The sequence below is a fragment of the Loxodonta africana genome, chromosome 6, assembly GCF_030014295.1.
Source record: "Loxodonta africana isolate mLoxAfr1 chromosome 6, mLoxAfr1.hap2, whole genome shotgun sequence".
In the NCBI taxonomy this organism is placed as follows: Eukaryota; Metazoa; Chordata; class Mammalia; order Proboscidea; family Elephantidae; genus Loxodonta; species Loxodonta africana.
Window position 1 is genome coordinate 4588523 of NC_087347.1, and position 18202 is coordinate 4606724.

The window sequence follows — 18202 nt, forward strand, 5'->3', positions numbered from 1 at the left end:
CTCAGCTAGGGTAGCTCCGGCCCCCGAGGGCATTTGTCAGCGCCAAAGAAGATAGATGTGGCAGACTGCGTCTGTAAAGATGACAACCCTGGAAACCCTGTGGGGCGGTTCTCTGTCCTATAGGGCTGCTATGAGCTGGAATCGACTTGACGGCAGTGGGTTTGGTTTTGTTTTGGGGGGGGGTATTTTTTTGTCACAGTGCAGGCACGGGGGTTGCTGCTGGCATCAGGTGGCTAGAGGCCAGGGATACTGCCAAACATCCTACAACACAGGACTGCCCCTCCCCTCCACACACGTAACAGAGTGACCCGGCCCTGAATGTCCATCATGCTGAAGTTGAGGACCTCCCACATACACACACAGCAGAGAGTGACATGGCCCCGGGTGTCCATCATGCTGAAGTTGAGAACCACACCACACATACACAACAGAGAGTGACCCCACTTGATGGTCACCGTTCGCCTTTCTAGACAGCGTGCCAGGGCCATCAGTGCCAGCGGCTTTTGACCAGTAGGCAAGGTGAGGCCAGGCAGGAGGGGGCAGGCCCCTTCAGAGCAGCTGATTGTGTGCCAGTGGGGGTGGAAATTGTGTACGCTCCCTGTTTTCAGGGCCATTGCTTGCCCAAATACCCATTGTGCTGAATTTGAGAGAGAACCCCCCAGTATACACATGCACACAGCATAGAGTGACCCAGCTCCAAATGTCCATCATGCTGAAGTTGAGATCCCCCTCCCCAGCCACCCCACCCCCCTACACACACAGCAAAGTGGTCTGGCCCCAAATGTCCATTGTGTTGAAGTTGAGAACTGCCCCCCCAACACACACCATAGAGTGACCCGGCCCCAAATGTCCATCCTGCTGAAGTTGAGAATGGCCCCCATATACATACACGCACGACAGAGAATGACCCAGCTCCAAATACCTGTACGCTGAAGTTGAGAGAGAACCTCCCCCCTCCCCCCCCCGCCACATACACACAACAGAGAGTGACCCAGCCCCGAATGGCCATCGTGCTGAAGTTGATAATCCCCACCCCACACGTACACCACAGAGTGACCCGGACCCAAACGTTCATAGTCCTGGAGTTGAGAACCCCTGCCAACTGGGGAATGACTCCACATCGTGGAGCTTCTCCTCACCAGGAACTGAAGACCTTCTGTCAGGCGGAGTATTGTTATTCCATGACCTAGAGGGTAGAGGTGGAAGCTGCTGATTAGTGAACAGTTAACAAGGGGAGCCAGTGTAGGTGACGGAGGCCCAGAAAGAACAAAAGCTGAAATGGCATCAAGAGAAGCAAAGAGATATTTCCTATACCTGTACAGACTAGAACGGAGCCCTCTGGGTGAGCTTTTAGGCAGGGAGGAACAGCAGCCAGAGGGTCGAACACTTGGTGGTCCCTGTTGGCCTTTGTAGACAGTGTGCTGGGGCCATTGGTGCCAGCAGCTTTTGACCAGCAGGCAAGGCCAGGCAGGAGGGGGCAGGCCCCTTCAGAGCAGCTGAGTACGTACCGGCCGGGGACAGGAATTGTGTATTCTCCCTGCTTTCGGGCCCATTGCTTGCCAGGATCAGGGGTTTGCCTCAGAATCGCTGTTAAAGCCAGGACAGGACTTGAGAGCCCCGGAGGGCAGATGTGGTGGGAATGGACTTCACTGGGAAACTGCCCATCACGAAACCAGGCCTGGCAAATACCAGGCTATAAGATGATGGTTCTGAGCTGTAAACTTCGTTGCTGTGTGTCTTTGAGTCGACTCCAGCTCATGGCGGCCCTGTGTGTTACAGAGTAGACTGCTTTATAGGGTGTTCTTTGCTGTAGTCTTTACAGAAGGAGACCGCCAGGCCCTTTCTTCCAGAGCTGCTGGGTGGGTTCAAGCCACCGACCTTTCAGCTAGAGCACAAGCCGTCTGCACCACCCAGGGACTGTGAGCTATAAACTAGATGTCTTAGTCATCCAGTGCTGCCATAACGTGGCTTTAACAAAGAGAAATTTATTTTCTCACAGTCTAGTGGGTTGTAAGTCCAAATTCGGGGTGTCGGCTCCAGGGAAAGCTTTCTCTCTGTCGGCTCTGGAGGAAGGTCCTTGTCCTCAGTCTTCTCCTGGTCCAGGAGCTTCTCAGGCTCAGGGACCCCATGTGCAAAGGACATGCTCTGCTCCTGGTGCTGCTTTCTTGGTGATAGGAGGTCCCCCAACTTTCTGCTTGCTTCCCTTTCATCTCTTGAGAAATAAAAGGTAGTACAGGCTACTCCCCGGGGAGACTCCCTTTACATTGGATCAAGGAGGTGACCTGAGTAAGTGGTGCTATAAGCCCATTCTAACCCTCTCAACATAAACTTAAAACCACAACATGGAGGACAGCCACACAACGCTGGGAATCACGGGCTAGCCAAGTTGATACAGATACTTTGGGGGCAGGGTGGGGGAACGACACAGTTCAATCCATGACACTAGACGAGGTTTATTTTCTCATGACATGGCATTCCAGAAATGTTTGAAAAAAGAGCAGCTCCGTGTAATAAACGTCATTTCTCACAGGCATTTTTGTTATGTTGTTCTTGAAACGGTTAATTATCTAATGCCGTTTTCCTCACATATGGGGGTTCCTGGGTGGCACAGACGATTAAGTGCTTGACTGCTAGCCGAGAGGCTGGCAGTTCGAACACACCCAGAGGCGCTTCAGAAGACAGGCCTGGTGATAAGCTTCTAAAAGGTCACAGCCTTGAAAACCCTATGGAGCAGTTCCGTTCTGTACACATGGGGTTACTTACCATGAGTCGAAATCAACTCGATGGCAGCTAACAGCAACTTCACACGTGAGGGGTGTTTTGGTTTTTTTTTTTTTTTTGGGCAAAACTTGAAAGGGGACTAGGAATAAGACGGGTAAGATAGCCTTTAAAAGTTAGATACTGGGCATAATTTGAGTATAAATTTTGGAAACCGCCCCCCCCGCCCCCGCAACTCTTAATACATGTCTGCCCTGGGTCAGTAACTGTTTATCTGTGTGTGTGTGTTTAAAGCAAAACCTGATTCAAATAGGGAAAAGGCTCTGAATTCTAGTTTATCTTGAGTGAAAAATCGGTTAACAGACGTTGAGTTTTAGAAACAAGTGTGAGTTTTTAACGTTGAATTTTAAAATGCCATGAAAGTTTCTTAAATGTTTGTCTTGGTGCTACTGCCTTTTATTTCGTTCATGACAGTGTGGTTTTTGATACTGTCTTACTAAGTTTCATGTTTGAGACGGAGTGAGCAGCCTCCCTGGGAACCTCACTCACTCTCACTTCGCTTTTCCAGTGCCCGTGTTTCCTACTTTGCTGTTTTTGATGGACATGGAGGAATCCGAGCTTCAAAATTCGCTGCACAGAATTTGCATCAGAACTTAATCAGGAAATTTCCGAAAGGTGAGACAGAATGAAATCAGCATGTGTTCAGCTGTTTGCTGTTCTGGTGGCTACCGTGGGTCAGGGACAGATGTCGTTTTGGCTTTACCAAGGAGTCTAATGATTCTTAAGAGTAGACTCTGGGTTCCTACGGTGGCTGTGCTGCGGGTGTGGCCTGGTGCTGCTCACGCCGGAGTGGCTGGCACCTGTTGTGAATTGTCTGGGTACAAGTGAGCGTGTTGCCTTTGCACCAGTGAAACTAGTAAGACAAAACAAATGGCGCTGTCTTGTAGGGAGGAAACGCAGACTGTGCTAGTCACGCTCAGAAATCAGCCCTGAGCGAATGGGGATACAAAGGCAAAATGCCAGTGGGAGGAGGGTTGCCTTCCCTCACTGAGCCTTTGTTTTCTTTTGGTCCTTCTGGAGCAGGAGATGTAGTCAGTGTTGAGAAAACCGTGAAGAGATGCCTCTTAGACACTTTCAAGCACACCGATGAGGAGTTCCTTAAACAAGCTTCTAGCCAGTGAGTATGAGCAAATGCGGACCAAACAGTGGTGTGTGTGTGTGTACTGTTCTTCTAACTGCATTCCGGGTCTTCTGATATGGCTGAGACTCCCTGTCCTCGAAGTGCCCTACACCGAGTAAGCTCTCATAACTGTTAACTGAATCTGAAACAAAAGGGCTTATCAGGAAAAGGGTCATTTTCAAGTCTAAGACACTTGCCATTCAGCTCTGGAAATGAGTCTCAAGTGCCAGCTTGCTGGTGATGACTGTGTTTCTGCTGTGTTCCCTCCCAGGAAGCCTGCTTGGAAAGATGGGTCCACTGCCACGTGTGTTCTGGCTGTAGACAACACTCTTTATATTGCCAACCTCGGAGACAGTCGGGTATGTGGTCCTGGAGCTACCCGCTTAGATAACAGCACGCTCTGTGGGAGAAGTCGCCGCAGCAGGCACGTGTCGGATGAGACGAAGCGATGACGCTGGGTCGGCCTGTGCTCTTGGGGGCTGCAGCGTGCCCTCCTGCAGAAGTTAACCCGGGGCTCCTGCAGGAAGCAGCAGCCCGGCGTGTGGTGGCTTGTGTGCTGGAAAGACTTGTGCCGCTTCCGCTTTTGTGTGTTCTTCTTCCTGTTGTCTTTTTGTGAACTCTTTAGATGGCACTTTGGGTATGCAAGGAGCTCAAGTATTCTCTAATGTCGTTACCTGGCCTCAGTGATTTCAGAATGACTCAAAATCTGTAACTAGAAAGGTATGAGGTAGTGTGCCATTTACCCACTGAGCTCAGTCTGCATGACCAGGGGAGAAAGCCCGGGGCATTGGTTCCCACTGGTGACACCCATGCGTCCCACAGGGCTGCTCAACTTCAGTCCTGGCTCCCCTGTCAGGACCATTGTCAACTCCATCATCAGTTTTCATTCAGCCTCCAGGCTCCTTCAATCCACAGTTCAGCAACATCTTCAGGCCTGGAGATAGCTGCCTGTACACCTGCCCAGTTGCTTTTGCAGTGACTGGAATGTGCATATGGTTATCTCTAGTAGACTGTCTCAAGTAATAGGACATTAGTGTTTAGATGAAACGATGTCAAAAATAACATGAGTAAAATCGGCAAAAGAGACTTTGGAGTCACAGCCAGTTTGAATACTGGTGCTGCTGTATGATTTCAGGCAAGTTCTTTATCCTCTGGCCCTCAGCTTCCTCCTCTGTGAGGCAGACACAGTGAGCCTACCTCAGCTTCCTCCTCTCTGAGGTAAATGCAGTGAGCCTACCTCAGCTTCCTCCTCTGAGTTAGACGCAGTGGACCTACCTCAGCTTCCTCCTCTGTGAGGTAGATGCAGTGAGCCTACCTCAGCTTTGTCCTCTGAGTTAGACGCAGTGGACCTACCTCAGCTTCCTCCTCTGTGAGGTAGATGCAGTGAGCCTACCTCAGCTTCGTCCTCTGAGTTAGACGCAGTGGACCTACCTCAGCTTCCTCCTCTGTGAGGTAGATGCAGTGAGCCTACCTCAGCTTCCCTTTCCATGAGTTAGACACAGTGGACCTACCTCAGCTTCCTCCTCTATGAGGTAGACACAGTGGACCTACCTCAGTGTCCTCCTCTGTGAGGTAGACTCAGTGAACCTACCTCAGCTTCTTTCTCTGTTAGATAGATGCAGTGAATCTACCTCAGCTTCCTTCTCTGTTAGATAGATGCAGTGAATCTACCTCAGCTTCCTCCTCTGTGAGGTACACACAGTAAACCTACCTCAGCTTCCTCCTCTGGTAGATAAACGCAGTGAACCTACCTCAGCTTCCTCTGTGAGGCAGACACAGTGAGCCCACCTCATGGTGGTTAGCACGCAGTGACCCTTATCTGCGCATCAACACTCGCCCTCGTCTTTGCCTCATGTAGACTCGTGGTCGGGGCACTGCCAAAGGAGCCTCCCTTTTGCTTCACAGAAGAGAGGGCTGCAGCCCAGAGAAGGGTGAGCGATTGGCTGTGGGCATCCAGCAAAGTTTACACCAGGTCAAGACCGAGACTCAGGGCTTCTCTCCTTGTTGGGTTTCCATAGCCCATCTTGCTGTTTGCCCTGCTTTATGCTTGGGCTTCTGTGTGTGTTTGTTTCCTGCAAGTTCGTCAGCAAGAGGCTGAACCTGAAACTCCACAGTAACCTTTCTCTTGAGCTGGTGACTACAGCTGCCAGGCTCACTGAATTCATGAGTCTGTGTGGTCTTGCTCTCCCCAGGCCATACTGTGCCGCTACAATGAGGAGAGTCAGAAACATGCAGCCTTGAGCCTCAGCAAAGAGCACAACCCCACCCAGTACGAAGAGCGGATGCGGATACAAAAGGCTGGAGGGAACGTCAGGTAATGGCCTGCCATCTGGGGAAGGAGGGCTCCTCCCAGCGTCCACTTAAGGGTGATGACACTCCGCCTGAGGGCAGCACTGGAGTGGACGTATTCACATCTGTCCAGATAGCGCAGCATGTATGCAAGAGACAGCCCCCTCATCCGAAAGGGATAAAACCTGTCTCAATTCCAGGCTCACTGTTCGCAACATCTTCTCTGTGCCTAGTAGCTTACATAAACACCATCATTTATCACAACTGAATAAGTCATATTTTGGGGAGAATTCCCCCGAGAGAATGTAAAGTGGTTAAGGTAGTATTGGTGATATGTGCTGTTTCTGGCCTCCCACGGACAGCTGCCCTGGCTCAGAGGCCGCGTCTAACTGGGGCTGTCTTCAGTGATTTCTTCTCTTTAATCTTTGAACGCCATATGCTGTCTCTCTAAGGTAGCTACAACCAGAAAAAACACACACAACTCGTTGCTGTCAGGTCAATTCCGACTCATAGTGAACCTATAGGACACAGTTGAACTGTCCCATGGCTTTTCCAAGGAGCGGCTGGTAGATAGGAACTGCCGACCTTTTAGTTAGCAGCCAAACACTTAACCACTGCGCCACCAGGGCCCCAAGGTAGCTAAAGTAGGACTTCAGTCTTTCTAGATAATTCCACTGCAGGGGCATTGCATGGTCATTTGGTCAGATGTGTTTTTCTGGTTCATTTTATAGTTTGACCATTAGGATTTTATTTTCAGATGGAAATGAGAGAAGTAACGTGAACGTGAGGCTGCAGTTATCGGTCCATCGAGTGTAGCTTCTCTTCCATAGCTCACTGGGGAGGTCTCTGCTGTTGCTTCAGGCTGTTTGGAACCAGCGATGAGTGAGGTCTCTGGAGAGCAGTCAGAACTCATGGGGTGTAGAATTTGGTCAGAGCTCCTGACTGAGTAAGGGACAAATTCGGCCTCTTCCGAGGCTGTCTGCACAAGCAGTGATGGCATCATAGGCTTGGTTTCAGACCACAGGCAGTGTCCTTGGCCCAATTTTTGCTACCTTGACCACTGTGCTCAGCACTATGGAGGTCAGTGCTGAGGATGTGACCCTAACATCAATGCCATCATCCCCTTTCCTGCATTTTCTTATCACTTTAGAGTTGTGTTTTTTCCTGAACTCCATGAAGAGAATTTGATATTGTCAGTCTTGTGGCCATAAGAAGGATTGGTAATTGAAAAATAAAGGCTTTGGTGACAGAAGTGACACCAGAGACCGTGTGATAGAATTTTGCGAGACCAATGACTTCTTCATTGCAAATACCTTTTTCAACAACATAAAGAGCGACTGTCCACATGGACCTTGCCAAATGGAATACACAGGAATCAAATCGACTACATCTGTGGAGAGATGATGGAAAAGCTCAGTATCATCAGTCAGAAGAAGGCCAGGGGACTATAATACTGGGGAGGAATGAGCTGCTTGGCTCCAGTAGATAAATGAGACTATGTGAGCAACTCCTGTCGTGTGAGATGAGAAGGGAGGGGGGACAGGAGCTGGTTGAATGGACATGGGGAATACAGGGTAGACAGGAGGAATGTACTGTCTCCTTAGGAGGAGAGCATCTAAGAGTACACAGCAAGGTGTGTGTAATTTTGGATGAGAGACTGACTTGATTTGTAAACTTTTACCTAAAGCAGGATAAAGAAATAAATTAAAAAAAAAGAAAAGAAAAAACAAGGCCAGGGGCCAACTGTGGAACAGACCATCAATTGCTCATATGCAAGTTCAAGTTGAAACTGAAGAAAATTAGAATAAGTCCATGAGAGCCAAAGTACAATCTCGATTATGTCCCACCTGAATTTAGAGACCATCTCAAGAATAGATTTGATGCCTTGAACTCTAATGACCGAAAACCAGACGAGTTGTGGATGACATCAAGGATATCATACATGAAAAAAGAGGTCATTAAAAAGAAAAGAAAGACCAAAATGGGTATCAGAAGAGACTTTGAAAGTTGCTCTTGAATAGAGTAGCTAAAGCAAAAGAAAAAAATAATGACGTAAAAGAGGTAAACAGAAGATTTCAAAGGCAGCTCAAGAAAACGAAGTACCATAACGAAATGTGCGAAGACCTGGAGATAGAAAACCAAAAGGGAAGAATATGTTCAACGTTTCTCAAGCTGACAGAACTGAAGGAAAAAACAAGACTCGAGTTGCAATATCGAAGGATTCTATGGGGAAAGTAATAATGCATGAAGCATCAAAAGAAGATGAAAGGAATACACAGTCATTATACCAAAAAGAATCGGTTGACCTTCAGCCATTTCAGGAGGTAGCGTATGAACAAGATGTTACTGAAGGAAGAGGTCCAAGCTGCATTGAAGGCATTGGAGAAAAACAGCGCTCCAGGGATGCATAGAATACCAATTGAAATGTTTCAGCAAAAGGACTCAAAAAGCAAGTGCTCACTCATCTGTGCCAATAAATTTGGCAGACAGCTACTTGGCCAACTGACTGGAAGAGATCCATATTTGTACCCATTCCAAAGAAAGGTGATCCAACAGAATGTAGAAATCGAACAATATCCTTAATATCACATGCAAGTAAAATTTTGCTGAAGATCATTGAAAAGTGGTTGCAGCCATACGTCTGTAGGGAACTACCAGATAGTCAAGCCAGATTGAGAAGAAGATGTGAAACAAGAGGGTACTGCATGGTTTAGAGTCAGGAAAGGTGTGCATCAGGGTTGTATCCTTTCACCATGCCTATTCAGTCCGTATGCTGAGCAGATAATCCAAGAAGCTGGATTACACGGAGAAGAATGAGGCATCAGAATTGGAGAAAGAGTCATTAGCCTGTGTTATGCAGATGACACAACCTTGCTTGCTGAAAGTGAAAAGGACTTGAAGCACTTACTGATGAAGGTTAAAGGTTAAAGACCACAGCTTCAGTCTTCTTAACCAACATAACCAACATAAAGAAAACAAAAATCCTCATAACTGGACCAGTAAGCACCGTCATGGTAAATGGAGAAAAGATTGAAATTGTCAAGGATTGCGTTTGACTTGAATCCATAACCAACCATGGAAGCAGCAGTCAAGAAATAAAACCATGCGTTGAGTTGGATAGCTCTGCTGCAAAAGACCTCTCAATTGTTAAAAAGCAAAGATGTCACATTAAGGACTAAGGTGCACTTGACCCAAGCTGTGGTATTTTCAGTAACATTGTATGCATGTGAAGGCTGGACAACGGATAAGGTAGACCAAAGAAGAACCCTTGAATTATGGTGTTGGTGAAGAATATGGAATATATGCCCAAAGAATGGACAAATCTGTCTTGGAAGAAGTACAGCCAGAATTCTCCTTAGAAGCAAGGATGGCGAGACTTTGTCTCACATACTTAAGACATACTGTCAGGGGGGATTAGGTCCTGGAAAAGGACATCATGCTTGGTAAAGTAGAGGGTCAGCGAAAGAGAGGAAGACCCTAACAAGATGGATTGACACTGTGTCTGCAACAGTGGACTTAAGCATAACGATTGTGAGGATGGCGCAGGAATGAACAGTGTTTCATTTTGTTGTACGTGGGATCGCTGTGAATTAGAGCCACCTCGACAACACCTAACAGCAACGACATGGCTGTAAGCAGGGTTAGCTGTGTGGCAGTTACCTCCTGTTTCCTAGATCCCTCTTCATGAAGAGCAGAGTTCAGATGCTTGAAGATAACCGTTTGACCAAGGCGTGGTTGAGCCCCTCCTTCAGCAATGAGCGCAGGCTCGGAAAAGGGCCAGGGTTGTGGTCCAGCTCCCCTGTCTGAGGCTCAGACCAGCTTTCCTTTTTTTCTTCTCTGACGTTTTTAATTAAAATTTCCATACCTACAGGGAGAATTTTAAAATAATAATACATTTCAGTATCTGCCACCTGGATTGAGCAGTGAAACCTTTTGCCACATTTGCCATTTATGTGTGTGTGTGTGTCAGGATGGGCTCCAGGAGTCAGCGCAGACGTGACACGTCACCCTCCACACAGACACAGACGTGACGTGTCACCTTCCGCGTGTTGTTCTTGGGTGCTGTCGCGACGCTGCGTACCACAGAACGAAACACTGCCCGGTCCTGTACCATGCTTACGATCCTTGTTATGCTTGAGCCCATCGTTCCAGCTGCTGTGTCAGTCCATCTTGTTGAATGTCGTCCTCTTTTTCACTGACCCTTTCTTTACCAAGCGTGATGTCCATCTCCAGGGACTGATCCCTCCTGACGACACGTCCAAAGTATGTAAAACGCAGTCTCCCCATCCCTGTTTCTAAGGGGCATTCTGGTTGTACTTCTTCCAGGACAGATTTGTTCATTCTTTTGGCAGTCCACTCAGCATTCGATATTCTATATTCTTTCCAACACCGCAGTTCAGATGCATCAGTTCTTCCTGGGTCCTCCTTATTCATTGTCAAACTTTTGCATGCATATGATGCAATTGAAAATACCATGGCTTGGGTCAGGGGCACCTTAGTCTTCAAGGTGACATCTTTGCTTTTCAAAGCTTTAAAGAAATCCTTTGCAGCAGATTTGCCCAGTGTAGTGTATCTTTTGTTTTCTTGACTGCTGCTTCCATGGGTGTGGATTGTGGATCCAAGTAAGATGAAATCCTTGACAACTTCAGTCGTTTCTCCGTTTATCATGATGTTGCCCATTGGTCCAGTTGTGAGGATTTTTGTTTTCTTTATGTTGAGGTGCAATCCATACTGAAGGCTGTGGTCTTTGATCTTCATTAGTAAGTGCTTCGGGTCCTCTTCACTTTCAGCAACCAAGGTTGTGTCATCTGCAAAATGCAGGTTGTTAATGAGTCTTTCTCCAATCCTGATGCCCCGTTCTTCTTTGTATAATCCAGCTTCTTGGAATATTTGCTCAGCATACAGATTGAATACATATGGTGAAAGGATACAACCTTGATAATGCACACCTTCCCTGAGTTTAAACCAATCAGTATCCCCTTGTTCTGTCCGAACAACCTCCTCTTCATCTATGTACAGGTTCCTCATGAGCACGATTAAGTGTTCTGGAATTCCCCTTTTTTGCAGTGTTATCCATAATTCGTTATGATCCACACAGTCAAATGGCTTTGTATAGTCAATAAAACACAGGTAAACATCCTTCTGGTATTCTCTGCTTTCAGCCAGGATCCATCTGACATCAGCAATGATATCCCTGGTTCCACGTCCTCTTCTGAAACCGGCCTGAATTTCTGGCAGTTCCCTGTTGATACACTGCTGCAGCCGTTTTTGAATGATCTTCAGCAAAATTTTGCTTGTGTGTGATGTTAGTGATATTGTTCGGTAATTTCTGCATTCGGTTGGATCACCTTTCTTGGGAATAGGCATAAATATGGATCTCTTCCAGTCAGTTGGCCAGGAAGCTGTCTTCCACATTTCTTGGCATAGACGAGTGAGCATCTCCAGCGCTGCATCTGTTGGTTGAAACATCTCAATTGATATTCCATCAATTCCTGGAGCCTTGTTTTTCGCCAATGCCTTCAGAGCAGCTTGGACTTCTTCCTTCAGTACCATCGGTTCCTGATCTTACCCCACCTCTTGAAATGGTTGAACTTCAGCTAATTCTTTTTGGTATAATGACTCTGTGTATCCCTTCCATCTTCTTTTGAGGCTTCCTGCATCATTTAATATTTTCCCCATAGAATCCTTCACTATTGCAACTCAAGGCTTGAATTTTTTCTTCAGTTCTTTCAGCTTGAGAAACGCCGAGCACGTTCTTCCCTTTAGGTTTTCCATCTCCAGCTCTTTGCACATGTCTTTATAATACTTTGTCTCGTGGAGCCACCCTTTGAAATCTTCTGGTCAGTTCTTCTACTTCATCATTTTTTCCTTCCACATGGAAGTGGGCATCTCCTGGCCAGAAGGACTTTAACACATAACCACCCACCATGGTGGCACCTAGGAAGAGAGGAATTCCTTAGGTTGTATTAGATTCTCTAGTAACCCGTCTGTATTCCCGTTGTCCCCACAGTGTCTTCGTTTCACACAGCATTCACGGTTTACATTTGATTGTGTCTCTTTCTCCATATTTGTCTAGACTCTGACCTTTTCATAGTCCACACAGCTGTTGGGAAGGAGTCCAGGTTCGCCTGTCTGTTCGTGGTTTCATTTATGTTGTTTCTTTTGCCATGTATTTCCTGTGAACTGGAAATTAGGTCTCAAGGCTTCTTTGGATTCAGATAAAACTATTTAGGAAACACATCTCGGGGGGGTGCTGTGTACTCGGTGGTCCCGCTCTTCAGTAGCCAGCACTGTCCCTGGTGGTGACACCAGTTCCGTCACTTGCTGTGGTGGCCGCAGCCCAGTCTCTCCAGAGCAGGAGTCCCGTTTCCCTCTGTGTCGGCAGGCAATCTCTGGGGACGCGTACACTTGGTACCTTGTGCTGTCTTTCCTGTCACCTTTTCACATGCTGCTGTTGACATCCCACGATGATCTTGCCGGAGTCAGTTATCTCGTTAGGGATGGCAAAGGGCTATTTGCTAGTGCAGCGATTGGCTCCACATCTGTTAGCAGGCATTCTGGGAAGAAAGGCGTCTCTTCCTCGTTCTCTAAAAAAGCGGGTTTGACATGACCCCTTTCTCTGATCACCAGTGCATGGCGAAATGGCCCCTGCAGTTACGATGGTGGCTCACTCTCCTGTCCCCTTCTCGCAGCCCCTGCCCGGTGACTCACTGGGCTCAACTCACCCTGGGTGTGGCCAGTGGGGGTTCCACCTGCTGCCCCCTGTGTCCTGCGACACATCTGTGTTCACCTCTGAAACCTGAGAGCCGTGTGCTCAGGTGCCCACTTCAGCCAGAGTGTCCTTGACTCTCAGCGGGCTCAGAGATGGTGCTAGGGAACACAGACACGTTTTAAACCGTGAGCAGTCGTGAGGTTGGTGTTCCTCTTCAGAGTCTACAGGGTTTTTTCTTAACTTCCTTGACTTAATATCATATAAACCAGCGGCTGTTGAGTCGGCTTCGACTCGTGGCAGCCCCACGCGTATCAATCAGCAACTGAATGCTTAATCCTTCGCACCACTCAGGGCCTTCTGACTTAATACTCGTAGCTCTTTTACATTGAAAATCTTTGTTCATAATAAATCATGTTACCATACTTATTTTCCAAAACAGCTTCAAAATCATATCAAAATGAGCACTGTTGATGGGGCCTAGGACTCTTGCAGTCCTTCTGTCTTGAGATCACCTCACTGCGGACAGACAACTGTGCACAGAGTGGATGGGTGCGCTCACCGTGGGTGTGTCAACCCACTGATTATAGGGTCACTTGTTTCTGTGTGTTTCCCATTTTAGGGTTTTTCCCCCTCATTAAACATTTCCCTGGTTAAAAATCTAAGTAAGAAGCTGTGTTGGGAGCTGTCCTCAGCGTCATACTCCAGTGAGCTCCGCAGAGCAAAGACAGTCTTGTCTTGCTCGTGAGGAAGGCAGCTGGCCAGCTGAGGGTGGCTTGCACAGGGGCGTGTAGATCTAAACTTGGCAGTGCCACGTGCCCTGGGCCTGCTCAGTTATAGCTCTCTGACAACTAAAAAAGTTCTGGAGTCTACCTCTGGTTACCTCTGTAGCACCCATCACATTAGAACTCGGGATCTGGGCATCTGCCACTCCTCAGACAGTCAGAAGAAGAGAGAGCCCTACCTCCCTCTTTTTCTCTGCAGCTGTGTGTTTCCTGAGACAGACCCCCCTGCTGTTACTCGCATGCCGGAGGAGTCTAGTCAGAGCAGGAGTCCCAGCACCTCTGCCCTTGCCCCTCTGTGAGTGTGACGAGAGAACTGGGACAGGAATTCCAGCAAAAATAGCCAAAGAGGTCTGAAGGACTCTGTTGGATGGTGTACCCATCAATAGGAACACAGTTTTCTGATTGATTGGCAGAAAACAGGAGAAAAATGCTGTGTGAGGGAAACCTTGAAGTGCCTAAGGGCAGGATACAGGTCCCAGAGACACCAGGACTAAGTAGCAGGACAAGCTGGCTTGGTGGGCTGAGACCCGCTGTCTTGGGTAGGGGCAGGAGAATGACTTTTTAGCAGTTTTGGGGGGAGAAGATGCTGCCCAACATGCCGCTTTCTGTTGTGTCCAGGGTCTCACAGACATGCTGGGAACCTGGCCCGGTTTGTAGTGTGTATGGGGAAGATAGCAGTTGAGAAGGACAGATGCAGGCCAGGAGGTATAAAGTCTGCATGTCTGCTGTGGCTGACTCCTAACTAAACTTTTACTGAAAATTCATAAGGCATAGCTTGATGCTGTCATGATGCTGGAAGCTCTGACTTGGTGCTGTCAGCCCACTGGCACACAGCCCCAGGTAGGAGAGTGCAAGGGGTGTAGGCAGAGTGCCATGTCATCGCGAAGACCTTTTCTGAAATGAGTGGCTTTTCCTGGCCCAGCAGTCGTGTCAGATGTCTTTTTTCTCCTGTTCCTGCGTTAGTTCACTGTGCGTAGGACTTGAATGACCGGGAATGAAGATGATAGGTTCCGTGGGGTCACGTTTTTCTCCTGTTCCTGCGTTAGTTCACTCCGTGTAGGACTTGAACGAACGAGAATGAAGATGGTAGGTTCCATGGGGTCACATTTTTCTTCACCAGATTTAGGAATTGTTTCAGGTTTTCTGTGCTGAGCTGTGCTGGTGTTGACCGGGTTTCCTGAGGCTTGCGTTGCAGACCGACACTACCGCTGACCTTATTGGAACCAGACTGGTTTATGTTGGGGGTGGGGGCACCAGGCATTGGGGTCCCTGGTTTATAACTGGGGAGGGGGAGGCGTGCACCAGGTATTAGGGTCACTAATGTCGTTAGGATCCTGCCATTCAAGTCACACCCATACTTCATGTAAAGAGAATGCTTCTCAGGATCTGGGGCTGGTCACTCCTGGGTATTGTCCAAATCTAACGAGGTTGAAATGCGCACATCCTCTGTTCCAGCCATCCTTAACCCTGGCTGTGCGCTTGAATCGCCCGAGCTGTTTCAAGATGAAAAAACAACAGCACAAAGCAGGCCAGGCTCCGTAGCAGGCCAGCCAGGTCTGCGTCTGTAGGGTGGGGCCTGGGTGCCGGCATTTGCCCTCCAGTGATGGGAACCACTGCTGGCATCACATCAAGCCTGGGCAAGCGCTGCCACCCAGCGGCCACAGGGCGCGGCTCCCGTCAGCAGAGTCCCTGGCACCCCCGGGCGGGCGGCAGTGTTGTTGTGGGCCGAGCAGACAGCACAGCAGTTGGCCCTCTACCTGGGCCCTGGCACCCCGGGCGGGTGGCAGTGTTGTTGTGGTGGGCTGAGCAGACAGCACAGGAGTCGGCCCTCTCCCTGGGTCCTGGCATCCTGGGCAGACAGCACAGGAGTCGGCCCTCTCCCTGGGCCCTGGCACCCCGGGCGAGCAGTGTTGTTGTGGTGGGCCGAGCAGACAGCACAGGAGTCAGCCCTCTCCCTGGGCCCTGGCACCCCGGGCGGGCAGTGTTGTTGTGGTGGGCCGAGCAGACAGCACAGGAGTCGGCCCTCTCCCTGGGCCCTGGCACCCCGCGCGGGCAGCGGTGTCGTTGTGATGGGCCGAGCAGACAGCACAGGAGTCAGCCCTCTCCCTGGGCCCTGGCACCCCGCGCGGGCAGCGGTGTCGTTGTGATGGGCCGAGCAGACAGCACAGGAGTCAGCCCTCTCCCTGGGCCCTGGCACCCTGGGCGGGCAGCGGTGTTGTTGTAGTGGGCCGAGCAGACAGCACAGGAGTCGGCCCTCTCCCTGGGCCCTGGCACCCCGGGCGGGCAGCGGTGTTGTTGTGGTGGGCCGAGCAGACAGCACAGGAGTCGGCCCTCTCCCTGGGCCCTGGCACCCCGGGCAGGCGGCAGTGTTGTTGTGGTGGGCCGAGCAGACAGCACAGGAGTCGGCCCTCTCCCTGGGCCCTGGCACCCTGGGCGGGCAGCAGTGTTGTTGTAGTGGGCCGAGCAGACAGCACAGGAGTCAGCCCTCTCCCTGGGCCCTGGCACCCCGGGCGGGCAGCGGTGTTGTTGTGGTGGGCCGAGCAGACAGCACAGGAGTCGGCCCTCTCCCTGGGCCCTGGCACCCCGGGCGGGCAGCAGTGTTGTTGTGGTGGGCCGAGCAGACAGCACAGGAGTCGGCCCTCTCCCTGGGCCCTGGCACCCTGGGCGGGCAGCAGTGTTGTTGTGGTGGGCCGAGCAGACAGCACAGGAGTCAGCCCTCTCCCTGGGCCCTGGCACCCTGGGCGGGCAGTGTTGTTGTGGTGGGCCGAGCAGGCAGCACAGGAGTCGGCCCTCTCCCTGGGCCCTGGCACCCTGGGCGGGCAGCAGTGTTGTTGTGGGCCAAGCAGCCAGCACAGGAGTCGGCCCTCTCCCTGGGCCCTGGCACCCCAGGCGGGCGGCGGTGTTGTTGTGGTGGGCCGAGCAGCCAGCACAGGAGTCGGCCCTCTCCCTGGACCCTGGCACCCTGGGCGGGCAGCAGTGTTGTTGTGGGCCAAGCAGCCAGCACAGGAGTCGGCCCTCTCCCTGGGCCCTGGCACCCCGGGCAGGCAGCGGTGTTGTGGTGGGCCGAGCAGCCAGCACAGGAGTCGGCCCTCTCCCTGGGCAGGGCAGGAAGGGGCGGCTCCATGGGCTCTCTGCTTTAGGAGCAGATTCTCAGTGCTGTGGACACGGTCTGCCAGATGGAGGCTGAGTGTTTTCTCCTCGTTTTAGGGACGGGCGTGTCTTGGGTGTGCTGGAGGTGTCCCGTTCCATCGGGGACGGGCAGTACAAGCGCTGCGGGGTTACTTCTGTGCCTGACATCAGACGTTGCCAGCTGACTCCCAATGACAGGTAAACCCCTGCCAAAGGCATGTGTGCACACGTGTGCTCACACAGCTTGGTTGCTGTTTGTGTACAGACCTTTGCTGGGGGTGGGTGGGGCAGCTGCTCTCAGCCTTTGCTGGCTCTGGGAGCGGACATCAGAGGATGTGGTTTTGGCTCGTTCACGTGGTCACACATAGGGGAGCCCCCGTGGAAATGGATCGTTCCAATCCTACATGTCACCTTGGGGGGCTGTAGTGGTAGGGAGAGGGGTCTTTCCTGACAGGGAGCGCACAGGCGCGAGGGGACAGAAGCACAGCCAGTTGGGTGCTGGTGGGTGGGGAGATGGTGGCAGGAGCCTTTGGGGACAGATCGTGGAGGGTCTTGCGTCCCATGCCGAAGAGTTTGAATTTGAGATAACAACTGGTGGAGAACTGCGAGGGTTTGTCAGCAGAGCCAGGAGAGGTCGAGGAAGAGACTGTGTAGTTGCTGTCTCCAGTCGAAGCTGTCGGAAGACAAGGCTCCAGGCCTCGCAGACGGGCAGCCAGTCGAAGAGTGGGCCGTGAGGAGCCAGGGAGACCCAGAGAGGAGGAGAGAGGAAAGTTCAGGAAAATGGAACTCACAGGACTGAGTCGATTGGGAAGGTAGAAAGAAGAGTCTGTTGGCCAGATGGCAGGCAGTCTTTGCCAGGTGAGGTCTGAATCATGGCTCACAGTGCTGGGGACAAAGGACCCACCTCAGCCCCTCTGCCCACTCCCTGGGCTTCCTCATGCGGTGTCTCCACCTGCCTTGGCCCTGGGCATGTTCCCTATCAGCCCCGCCTGGTTTTCTAAAGGAAGCGTCAGGAGCGTCCTCCGACCCCAGACTAGACCAGGCCCTGTCTGCGTGCTGCCCTAGCTCTGCCCTTGTGGGGTTGTGGTTCTGTGTCTGTGCCACAGTGCTCGGGGCCTGACTTGCTGGCCTTGTCCCCACTGGCTTGCACATAGACCTGTGCCCAGGAGTGCTGACCGATGCCTGATGAGGGCAAAGACGTGAGTGTTATAGCAAGAAGGGAAGGGTGAGGAGAGAGTGACCATTTTTAGGAGTCCGGGGCAGGATGGTGAAAGGGAGAGGGGAAATCGTGAGCTTTCCAACCACAGCAGGGGTGGTGGTCCTTCCTGGGGTCTAGACCACGTCCTCACTGTCACACTGTTGGGGAAGTGCCCCGAGGCCTGTGGTGGGCAG

At 50.8% G+C, this 18202-nt stretch overlaps 1 protein-coding gene across 3 annotated transcripts in view; it reads left to right on the forward strand.

Annotated features, from left to right (window-relative positions):
• Positions 1-18202, forward strand: part of ILKAP (ILK associated serine/threonine phosphatase) — a 36489-nt gene that overhangs the window by 17351 nt on the left and 936 nt on the right. For all 3 annotated transcript variants that reach the window (XM_064286454.1, XM_064286455.1, XM_064286456.1), the window contains 5 exons: positions 3287-3393; positions 3802-3895; positions 4170-4257; positions 6091-6212; positions 16889-17008. In XM_064286454.1, coding sequence (XP_064142524.1) covers positions 3287-3393; positions 3802-3895; positions 4170-4257; positions 6091-6212; positions 16889-17008 — 531 coding nt within the window. The remainder of the gene's footprint in view (positions 1-3286; positions 3394-3801; positions 3896-4169; positions 4258-6090; positions 6213-16888; positions 17009-18202) is intronic.